Genomic DNA, 12,500 nt, shown 5'->3' with positions numbered 1-12,500 from the left:
ATCATCAACAATAACACACAAGACAAGCAGCACTACAGCTATGGAGGATTAGTAGCCTACATGAATTGGATAGTGGTGGAGCTGGAGAACTTGGAGAAGCGTCCTGTTTTGTACTTTTAAGTTGCTTAACGGTGTCCTGCATGCAAAGATGGTGAACTGAAAATAGCTCATCTACTAGCTCGTAGATCAGCTAGTTTCACTAAATTGAAAACGTTTTTGAGGGGGGGGGTTATGGGGGAATTCTTTGAGCTAATGACATGACCAAAGTAGGTATCGGTTATTTATCGGTTATACAAAATTATCAATTACTCTCTTTTTGTATTATTAAACTTGTTTAATTCGAGGCACTCGGGTTGGTGGCGCAGTGGTAAAGCTGCTGGGCCACAACCACCACGGAGGTTGCGGGTTCGAATCCGCCGTGGTGCGTGCGGCTTTGTCGAGCATGTCTATACGAACAAACACAATTTGACCCATGTTCGGGGGAGGGAGGCCGGGCGGGGACGGGGGAGTGTGATATTTGTCACTGCACATAATGCTATACTGGGGCTGCACCTGTCAGCAGGGAATGTTGGGCGGCTACGTCCTCCCGGTGGGGCCTCCTCACTGGTGAGTGACAACACAGCCATGTGACCAAAAAGGGGGTATAAAAAGCTAAAATAAAGCAAAACGACAAAACAATAGGTTTGATGAACCCATTTAGACCTGAGGACGATTCTACAAATGTCTAATAGACAGTTTTCTGAAAAAAAAAAACATGTTTCTATGTCAGTCGTTCTCAAACACTTTCATGTCAAGGGCCCCCAGAATTATATGCATTTGGCCGCCGACCCCCATCTGAAAATATGTTGTTCCCGGAACCCCTCAGAAGCAAAGATATTGGTTAAAAACGTTCGATTTGTGCCGCAATTTTCACGATTTTTCAAAAATAGCAGACCTACAAGCTCATAGCGCGGCACTCAAGTGTTTAATGATCGCATCCCTAATCTCCAAACATTGTCCTCCGGTTGTTTTGTAGCAGATAAAAGCGAGAGACAGCTCGTTAGGTGTTCCAACCATGTTCAGCTGGCTGGGGACAGACGACCGGCGGAAGAAGGAGCCCGAGGTCTTCCAGACGGTCAGCGATGGCCTGAAGAAGCTCTACAAGACCAAGCTGCTGCCGCTGGAGGAGAGCTACAAGTTCCACGAGTTCCACTCGCCATCGCTGGAGGACGCCGACTTCGACAACAAGCCCATGGTGCTCCTGGTGGGCCAGTACTCCACCGGCAAGACCAGCTTCATCCGGTAAGTGTTGTGTCGTGCGACCTGCGTGAGGCCTGCCGTTGTTGTCGTCCCGCTGATACCGACGTTTTGGTTTTGTTTTATACTTTATACTTTATGCTTTGTCTGTTTTTCTACAGTAGGTGGGACAAACGCACGTGTTTGTGAACCCATTGAGACCTGCGAACACACACACAAAAAAGAGAGAACGTACTGTATTTTGCTATATATAAGGCTACTGTAAGTATGAAATAGGGCGTACATTAGCTCCAGACAGTAACTTGTAAATCCACTCCATTAAAGGCTAAATCCTAACGCCAACCTTAATGTGTTCCTAATAGCCTGGTAATAAGCCTAACTCTTTAAACCATGAAACAAAGGTTTCTCTTCTGAGGACCAGGGCACTGTCCTCTCAATGTCTTTTATACTATACTATAGGCTACTATACTATACACATTTGGCCCTCACGCACATGCACATGCACACGCACACGCACATGCACACGCACACACGCACACGCACACACGCTAGAGAGAGAGGGACTGACACACCCTAACAGATAAGAGCTTTCTGCCTGGACTCAACAACAGAAGCCTCATTGATTGGAGGGGAATATAATGGACTAGGACACAAAGGCAAACATAGGACGATATGTATAGGATTACCCTGGAAACCAGACAAATCTGCCAGGGGAGAAATAAATAAAAATCCCGGAGAGATTGGTCTGGCAACATTTCCTTCACCCCAGAGTTGTGGGTGACCAGTCACAGCCCCCACTATTCAAAGTGAGTCTTTTTCGCTGTGACATTGGAATGTCTCTTTGTAAGTAAGCACTCCTTGGAAAGAAATCTTCAACACCGAAGTTCCACACTAATATCTACGCAGTGATATTAGTCTGACTCTGGCCATGCCAGCCTAGGATAGGATAGGATAGGACAGGACAGGGCTTCTCAATGTCGTGGGTGGCACCCTAACAGTACGTTTTAACAGCGGGCGAGCATCGCCCAATCGCCCGGAAAGATGAATTATTTGTATCTTTTCGAGGGACGTTGCTCCGCCCACTTTTCGACCATCGCCTGTCCGCCTGCTATTCCCATATAGACAAATAATGCACACGCTGTTAAAACGTAGGCCTACTGTAAGTCCAGGGGTGCCTCAGAATACAGAATACTCACCTCGGTTTAAGCACCCTCGATACTGTAAAATACTGCATCTTTGGGGGAAAGATTTACGTATTTGCATACTGCTAATGTGACAAAAGGTGCTATGTAATTCAGTGGTGCCGTGGATGAAGGCTTGGCCAGCCTCATAGCGGGGATTCACTGAAGATTCTTCCCCGCATATGAGTCTGGACTCGCATATGAGTCTGGACTCGCATATGAGTCTGGACTCGCATATGAGTCTGGACTCCCATATGAGTCTGGAGTGGACTCGGGCTCATTGGCAGAGAGTATATGCGGAAGCTGGAGAAATCAGAAAATGGTCGGGGCCAATCAGTGACTGCGTTTCAACGGCTGTCCGTACAACAGTGAAAAGCAGCCTCTGATTGGTTCATGTGTATATGGTGACGTAACATTCATGCTGCGGTACTTTCAAAACAACAATGGCTGCCCTCAACGTGGGTGCAAGTTTAAACGTTTACACAGAAACGATAAGAACAGTAGTTACTTCAGATATAGAATCTGACATATATCCGGCATATCTCGCTCACGTATGAAGTAGAAACTATAACAGACCTTGTTAGCGCGGTATGAGGAGCGGACCGTGGCTCTGGAGTGGACTAGCGCACTGTGTGGTGACGTCAGCTTTTTGTTACGCTGATTGGCTAGATGGATCTGTCTGGCAAGGCAACTACTAACGCCAACGCCAAAATGTTGGAGACCACTGGGATAGGATATGAAATAACAGTATTCATTTAACATTTAATAGCATTAGTTTCTTGATTAGACCTATGAACTAGAGTAACGTCAAAATGTGATGATGTTGTTTTTAGTCACTGCTCCTATGCTCTTAATTACTCTCTGGAATTCAGTAACAGGTTTTATCCCATCAGGGGAAAAGGCACGCTCTACTCAGACAGTTTTATATAGTTTCAGGCGTGTGCTGGGTGCAGATTCCAAAAGAACATAATATAGAAAATTAATTAAATCCGCACTTCCAGTCGAGTAAGAGTCTTTATTCATAAAGAATGTGCTCAGCAGCAGCAGTCATACCAGACAGACAAACGCGTTTCGGCGCGCAGGCCTTCGTCAGTGTCAACATTGGCCTGACGAAGGCCTGCGCGCCGAAACGCGTTTGTCTGTGCTGCTGAGCACATTCTTTATGAATAAAGACTCTCACTCGACTGGAAGTGCGGATTTAATTCATTTTCTATAGGTTTTTATCCCAGACATGCAGCACAGATGGACTTAAGAACTCCTTTATCCCAAGGGCCATTAGACTACCGGTATATAATTAATCAATGGGGGCCGTGGGGGGGGGACAAGGAGGGAAGGGGTTGGTCAGTTGACGTAGTTGCTTTGCTTTTTTGGTGTTGTACTTTTAACTCGTGCCTTTTTTTACTGATTTCTATGATGTAATGTATTTTTACATGCTGATCATGCTCTTTTTATTCTGTATGTATGTTTTTACACTGGACAAAACTAATTTCCTTCGGGATCAATAAAGTATCTATATCTATCTATCTATCTATCTATCTATCTATCTATCTATCTATCTATCTATCTATCTATCTATCTATCTATCATGCATTATAAACATGCTTACTTATATAATGCATTACGAACTGCTAACACATTATACATCAGTTCATAATAATTTAAGTTTCAATAATAATATTTGCAAGGATTAGCGTGAGGCAATCTCATAATATACAAGTACACCCTGGACATGACGCTAGATCAAGTTGTTGCAAACGAAAGGTTTTAGTGAATAGAATTAGACTCCGTTAACATTCGCTTTTAACCCATTTTGGGTTAAAAGCTGATCTACAAGCTACAAGCTCTACAAGCTCATAGCGCCCCACCAAGTGGCGCGCTACGAGCTTGTAGATCTATCTATCTTAGTTGCTCGTTTCATGCTGAAAACAGAATGACAGGATCAGAGGCAGTGGTATATCTAAAGGTCAGAGTCCAATCAGCCTGATTGGCTGATTGCATTATAGGCAGGCTGGCTGGAAGTGCTCACACTCAAGCTGTGAATGGCAGGATGTTTGTGAGGCATCCCCAGCAATAAAGATGAAAGTGTGTGTGTGTGTGTGTGTGTGTGTGTGTGTGTGTGTGTGTGTGTGTGTGTGTGTGTGTGTGTGTGTGTGTGTGTGTGTGTGGTGTGTGGTGTGTGGTGTGTGTGTGTGTGTGTGTGTGTGTGTGTGTGTGTGTGTGTGTGTGTGTGTGTGTGTGTGTGTGTGTGTGTGTGTGAGAGAGAGACAGAGAGAGATCTTCCTGAATGGGATTTAGATGCTTAGAGCTACAATACGTTGTGGAGAGACTTGTGTACTTGTAGATCTGCTATTTTCACTAGTCTCGAGCTGAAAAGTTTGGGAACCACTGATCTAACCAGCCACAACACTACTATGCTGGTTATCGCTATACATAAATAATTATAGCCTATGCCTTATTTCATCCCATCATGCCATCTTTCTTTTTGAATCTGGGACTCAAGCTAAATAAAATCCTTTTAAAAATGTCTTCTAAATCCTGACAGGATGCCAAAAATATATGTAATTGGCCACCGACACCCATCTGAAAATATGTTATTCCAGGTACCCCTCAGAAGCAAAGATTTGAGTTAAAAACGTTCGCTCTGGAAGAATATATATATCCAAAGATTTACACGATTTCTCAAAAATAGCAGACCTACAAGCTCATAGCGCGGCACTTGGTGGCGCGCTATGAGATTGTAGATCTGCTATTTCTCAATAGCTAAAGCATAACATTATGCTTTAAAACACCCACAGGGGTTCCCCGCCCCAAAATGGGTTAAAGCACATGACCCGGGCACCAGGGCTCATTAAAACGTGCTCTTTTCGTGTGGGAAACCCTTGCTTGGATCCTTCCCTGACCCTGCGGCCTCTAAGAACCCCCGGTCTTTCCTCGACGGCTCATTATTCTCGTCAAAGAGTTCCTACTAGTACGCCAAACAGCTGCTGTCGTCTCGTCGGCCCTCCACTTTTGTTTACGTTGCTGCTTTTAGAGGCGCATCCGCACCATTTATCACAATCCTTAAATCATTTGGTTGGGGTTTTTTTCTGGGTGTTTCTGTTAGCGTTCCGTCAGTTTAATTTATACTAGGGTCCTTTAGGATCCCATTCCTTTAACCCATTTTGGGGCGGGAACCCCTTTTGGTGTTTTAAAGCATTATGTTATTCTTTATTGAAAAATAGCTCTACGAGCTTGTAGGTCTGCTATTTTTGAAAAATCTTAGAAAATGTGGCGCAAATCTTTGAATATATTCTTTCAGAGCGAACGTTTTCAACTCAAATCTTTGCTGCTGGGAGGTCCCTGGGGTCCTTGACATGAAATATGGAGCACCACTGATACAGAAACATGTGAAAACTGTCAGAATTTAGAACATCTCAACCATTACTCATGACTCTGGTCTCAGCCACCGCGGTGGATATTTTGACATTGATTTTTTTTTTTTTTTTTTATGTTGCCACTACTGTTGGAGCAGCCATAAACTACACAGGTTCATCTTGATGTTCTGGGCATCTTTGTAATGTTATAGTGTTAGTAAAAAGCAGGTAAAAGAGTAACGCGCCTGGTGAGGGTTTAAACCCTGCAGCTACGTCGAGTCCGCCTACAGGAAATACGTAAGCTGCGACCATGAGACCCGTTCCTGGATTCGTCTATAGGAGCGTCTATTGGGAAACGTTCAATGTCACTTCTGGTTGGTGCGTCATCAAATATGTTCCCCCTCAATTTCAATGGACGGGAGGCAAAAACAGTGGGATCCTCCCGCCGGTGTTTTGGTTAGATGCTATGCTATCTATGTGTCACCTTGAAATGGGCCCTGAAGCGGCAAATCACTGGGCACACCGATTGACTGGTTCCAACTGACCCTCGGCTCTCAAAGTGTTACCCCCCCCGGTCTGACTGTACCAGCTTCCAAGCAGACAGACAGTTTTTACTCGGCAACAGACACAGACTTGTGGACTAGCAGCAGTAAACCTGTCAGTGTTCATTTATCATACCTCAGCGAGTGTATTCTTTACACTCTCAGAGTTAAATTGTGTGTACGTGATGTGTTTTCTGTTGCATTAAGTGTTAAATAGCTCTATTTCCCCGTTAGACGTCATTGCTATAGAGTGTTTGCTCACTAAAAGGAGTATCCCTATAGATCTTCAGTGAACTGAAAATACACAATACAATCTCATCCAATCAGGAGAGAGTAGGATACAGGATAGACAAGTGGAATGGGCAGCCCGTGTCAGGAATCAACACAATTTTGGTACTAGGACCCAAATGCAGGACACGAGGCAGTGCTGACCATAGATATTAAAGAAATATATAGATAGGCCTCATTGGTCGCTGCAGTTCGTTGGAGAGACCCGTCTCCAACGGGAGGAGGAAGTCAAGCGGAATCCTGAAGGCAAGCGCTGCTGGGAAAGAGGGAGTCGCGCCTCTGATTGGCCTACCGAACGTCCCCTTCCGTTCTTCCGTTTTGCTTCCGCTATGCTTCGCAAGGAATCTCGGGAAAGTCAATATCGCCTCCGTTGCCTCCATGTTGCCTTCCGTTGAGACACAGACGCCCCCCAGAGCCGGAAGAGGCGTCTATACCTTTATATGTCTACGGTGCTGACAGTCAGAACATTTATTCACTAACATACCACAGAAATACAACTCCCAAGATCATACAGAGGACAGCTAACACTCTGGTTACAAACTGGCAAAGAGGAATAGAACCATAGAGTTCTAAAGGATAACTGCCCCGCCCCCTGCTATTCATTCCGATGGAAGTCGCTCAGTGGCGTTTTGAAGCACCCGGAGGAACGCTCTACTTCCGCATTTTTTTACGATTTGAAGAAGTGTTCGATGTTAAACCCCAGCTGCACGGGGTTTCCTCGTCATAAATGGACCTTTTAGGATTTCACTGAGAACACACTGGGCCCTATTTTTGCCAATGCCTTACCCCATATCCCTACAATTTCCGAAAAACATAATTAAATTGTTCAACTAGAGTCTAGTACTAGACATTCCACATGGACACGTTGTGAGCTTGTAGATCGGCTATTTGAACTATAAAGTGACAGAAATAGGGCCCACAAAGTGCCACACACTGCTGCCCAGAGGAGCCCAATTTCTGAGCTCATGCAGGGCTGTGTAATGTAATGTACTGTACTGTAATGGGCCCTGAGGCGCGCACGCACGCACACACGCACGCACGCACGCACACAGGAAGCTGTGGGAATGCTGTCCCTTCACAACGTTGACACCAAGTCCCCTCTGTGGCCATGCCGAGGCCAAGACTTTAGTTCTATAGTGGTAAGAAGTCCACACCACAGGAAGAAGGGGGGGGGGGGGGGGGGGGTCGTCTGACAACAACCAAGAACATGAGAAAACCTCCCCTTGACCAGTTTGATGTGCCGCTCTTGCTTTTTCCCCCCTTTTGGCCTAATTTGTCACAGTGTACTTTAAAACGTTTTCTACTACAAACGTTGATTTACCACATGAACCCTAAGCGTCTCCCTCTATTATATTGGGCAGATCTACAAGCTATGGCTATTTTTGTCAAGGAGGTGTAAGGGTGAGGTGGGGGGGGGGGCAGTTTTAAGTTGTTAAATACTGAACTGAATTGAACTGAATTGGTGACTGTATCCTTGAACAGAACACTAGGCTAACACTAGGCTAACATAAAATTAAACACTTCAAGCTATCAAACAAATAGTCAAGGCAGGATTTCAGAGAATGTGCTTATTTAAAGTGCTGAAGGCAAATCGTGTTAATTTATGGCATACATGTTTTCTAGGGGTATTAAGGTCTGCTGAATCCAAATCTGCTGTATGCCAAACTCAAAAATGGATGCTAAGCCCTCAAAATGGACCATTTAAAGATGGCGGCCACCATTATGCTGAAACATAATAAAACGCCTATATTCTTGACTAAACAAGGTAGAAATATAGACTGAAGTGTCATTTTTTATGTTTTCATATATGGGGAATACAATTCAATATTCTGATTTGAAATCAAGTGTGAGGAAATTGCTTAAAATTCATACATATTGAGAAAATTGACATTTATTGGCGAATATCTTTCCAACCAACTTTATGCAATAATTGATGTTCCCAATAAGTATATGTACATAACGTGTACAAGGTAACCAACTCCATAATACTTGTGAAGAAACGGCTTAAAAATAATATTGCATGCCTGTGGTATAAACTGATGGCCTAACTACAATATCAGCCACAAACGGCTTGCTGCTTCTCTATGAAGAAATGCCATTAAATGGGGGTCCGTAGAGTAATGCATGTCACACTGGGGGGTCCTTGAAATTAAACGTGTTGAGAATCACTGGTATATCTCTTCAAATGGGGGTCCGTGGGCTAATTAGTGTCAATTTGGGGGTCCTTGACATGAAACAGTTTGGGAACCACTGCTGTAAAATAACATTTTCATCCACGGCACCCCTGAATTACATTGTTACTTTATAGCATCTTCTATCATATTAACGCTACGTAAATATGTAATTAATAATAGTAATATTATACAGTATGCCATGAGGGAAACTGGAGAGAATATTTGTTTCCATTAGGAAATATTTCCATTAGGACTTAAAATCACTTTTATATCCATGGCGTTTAACCACTTGAACCCCTGCAGCGTTCCTATTCTGGGGGGAATAAAACATAGCAGATCTACAAGCTCACGACGTGTTGTGAGCTGTGAAGAGAACGTTTAAGTCTGGTCCGTTTTACTATGTATAATAGAGAGTCTTAAAGTGGTTAAAGTGAGGTGACATTGATACGTTCCAAATATTATCAAAGTATTCTGAGGCACCCACTTTGAGAAGCCCTATGCACATACTGTGTATACTGTACACATACTATCAGATATGCAGTAGGACTTCATGCAGGGCTTTTTCTGCCTTTATTGATAGGTTGAAAGTAGACTGACACGAAATGGGGAGAGAGATGGGGGGGGGGGAGACACACAGGGAAGGCCGTCAGGATCAGGAGTCGAACCCGCGGCACGCCGTCAGGCTGGCTCAGCAGCCTATAGGTGCCCAGACGGTTGAGCTAACCGTCCGGGCCATGTAGGGACTTTCTAAGCCAATGGTTATCAGTCTTTTTCATGTCAAGGACCCCCAAAATGATCTGTATTTGACTGCCAACGCCCCATCTCCAAAATATTGAGTGCCAGCTAGCAAGGGACCCCCAGAAGCAAGGATGTCAGTTGTGGAAAATGATAGCAGATCTAGAAACTACTTGATGACGAAATTCTGTGAAATAATATAGCACATTTCGACATGGGATTGTCTCTTCACCAGCTCAGGGCTAATGGTCGGATAGATTGTTTCTGGCATGCGATGGTAACAACTCTGTGTGTGTGTGTGTGTGTGTGTGTGTGTGTGTGTGTGTGTGTGTGTGTGTGTGTGTGTGTGTGTGTGTGTGTGTGTGTGTGTGTGTGTGTGTGTCACAGAGACACACTAACAGCTGGGTGTTGGACCTCTTTTGAACTGTGTGACTGATGCTAATGAGTCCCCTCTCCAGTACATGTATGTGTGCAAGTGCACGTGCGCACACACACACACACACACACACACACACACACACACACACACTAGATGTGTATAGTGGTTGAGGCCCACATTATGCTGGGCTTGTTGCTAGTAACTTCCCATGCCTTCTATAAGCTCAAGCTCTCTCTCTCTCTCTCTCTCTCTCTCTCTCTCTCTCTCTCTCTCTCTCTCCCCCTCCCTCCATGTATAAAATCGTCTGTCGGGTGGAAGCCTCATATATCCCAAACTGTTTCTAGCAGTAGCAGATCTACAAGCTGCTCTGCTACTCTTGATGCTTTAGTGTGGCGTTGTAGAGCAGTGGTTTTCAACCCTTTTCATATCCAGGCCCATTATTTATTTGGCATTTGAGCCACGGACCAGCATATGATGAGATTTTACCAATGCAGACCCAAAACGTAGAATATTTTGGATACCATTTTTGTCCACAATGCCATGCTGTATTGATTTTGGTATACCATATAGGAGAACATTGATCACAATTGTGGAGACTTCATGTAAATTTAGTAATGGAGATGTTTTAAACGGGAAACCTCTTTTGGTGTTTTTAAACATTATGTTATAATTTAGCTATTGAAAAATAGCAGATCTACAAGCTCTGACAAACTTGTCGGTCTGCTATTTTTGAAAAATCTATAAATGTGCCTCAAATCTTTCAGAAAATTGTCATGATTTAGAAAACCTTTTTTTTTTATTTCGACGTCAGGCCTGAATGGGTTAACAATAGCGTATAAAATGAAACCAAATGTTTTCATTTTTTAAAGACCAACTCTCCATCATTTAGCTGGAGACCACTGTTTGAAACCCACTGCTGTAGTGTCAACTCCCAAGTACGTAGGTTGTACATTTAAACACAAAAAGTTAAAATGATGGTGTTAAGAGGTTTCTGCCTCTCTCTCTCTCTCTCTCTCTCCTCTCATCTCTCTCCTCTCTCTTCTCTCCTCTCTCTCTCTCTCTCTCTCTCTCTCTCTCTCTCTCTCTCTCTCTCTCTCCTCTCTCTCTCACTCTCTCTCTCTCTCTCTCTCTCTCTCTCTCTCTCCTCTCTCTCTCTCTCTCTCTCTCTCTCTCTCTCTCTCTCTCTCTCTCTCTCCTCACTCCTTCTCAACCTCTCTCGCCCCTGGTGACATTGTGACAGGCCGATGCAGAATGCATGAAATGCTGCGTGTCCTTGAGTCAGAGCTGCATGCCGTCATATAACTCACTTTTAGCCAGTGGTCTAAAGTAACTAAGTGCATATACTCAAGTACTGTACTGTACTGTACTGTACTGTACTGTACTGTACTGTACTGTACTGTACTGTACTGTACTGTACTGTACTGTACTGTACTGACTAACTGACTGACTTTTGGCCAGGACAGTGTTTCTCTGCATCGCCGTGACATCATCACTTATCTCCGACCTATACTCTCTATGTCCGACCTACATAGATCATGCTACAGTGTCGCACTAAAGCGGTGATTCTCAACCAGTGGTCCGGGGACCACCAGTGGTCCTTGTGGGGGGATTCCAGATGGTCCCCAGCTAAATGATGGTAGTTGTTAACAAAATATATAGATCTTTAACTCTCAAGAGTTACATTATTGTTAAACATCTGCATTACTTAATTTTACAAGGAGTCTACATACTATAGAGGGTATGCGCATGCATAAAGTGAATGGCAAATCGAGTGGCAAAGTGAGTGACAAAGTGAGTGACAAAGTTAATTATTGTTGTTTAAAGTAATTTAATGCAATCAAATGTTCTGTTTGGATGTATGGGACTGTCAAGGCCAGAAAGTAGTTTTTTGCCACTCAGTAGGCGTTCCCGCATAACTTCTAGGTATGATGATGATGCCACGCACGCGCATACCCTCTATTAGAGAATGTAGAAGAGTTGTTATTTTTGATTAAAACCTGTTATCTCTCCTTACGGTACCACATCATACTGCATGGAAGCATTGTGGACAAAATCCAACGACAACAAAATATTCAACGGTTTGGGTCTGAGAGGATGTTTACTGTCATGAAATGACAAATAAATAATGGACCTTGATATGGAAACACTGCACTAAGGCGTCACAATACAGCTGCTTTTGAATTTGAATCCTGAATTTGAATTCTGAGAGTAGGGATGGGAATTATCGATGAATGCATTAATAGTTAATTGATACGTTTTGATAAGCTTATCGATTGATTAACCAGTCAGTTGATAAGCGACGTTTAAAAAAGAAAATCTGAGAATCTTAATTTCCCTCAATGTCTAACATCAAAATCTGCACTTTGCTGATATACAAAAATAATACAAAAGGGATATTATATTCCATAATCAAATAGTTATTTGACCATTTGCGATACAGGGCCAGGCAATGGCATCTTTGTATGAGAAATAGAATCAAATGAAATCTTGGTCCGTCACATCACATGCAAAAGCAGAGACGTTTCGATTAATTTCATCCCTACCTGAGAGGTATCAGTTTTGGATATATGAGGTTTGCATCCGACAGAGACGGCGTATAAAAATAGGGCTTT

The 12,500-nt window shown here is 43.5% G+C and overlaps 1 protein-coding gene across 1 annotated transcript in view; it reads left to right on the top strand.

The window, feature by feature from the left end:
* Nucleotides 1–12,500, top strand: part of LOC310876482 (EH domain-containing protein 3) — a 41,034-nt gene that overhangs the window by 1,201 nt on the left and 27,333 nt on the right. Inside the window, exon 2 of the mRNA XM_083790025.1 lies at nucleotides 1,019–1,281. Coding sequence (XP_083646151.1) covers nucleotides 1,055–1,281 — 227 coding nt within the window. The 5' untranslated portion in view covers nucleotides 1,019–1,054. The remainder of the gene's footprint in view (nucleotides 1–1,018; nucleotides 1,282–12,500) is intronic.

Source organism: Protomyctophum parallelum (genome assembly GCF_964188405.1).
Source record: "Protomyctophum parallelum genome assembly, chromosome: 19".
Classification (NCBI taxonomy): domain Eukaryota; kingdom Metazoa; phylum Chordata; class Actinopteri; order Myctophiformes; family Myctophidae; genus Protomyctophum; species Protomyctophum parallelum.
Note: the sequence above shows the minus strand (reverse complement) of the source record. Positions and strands in the feature narration are given on the sequence as shown.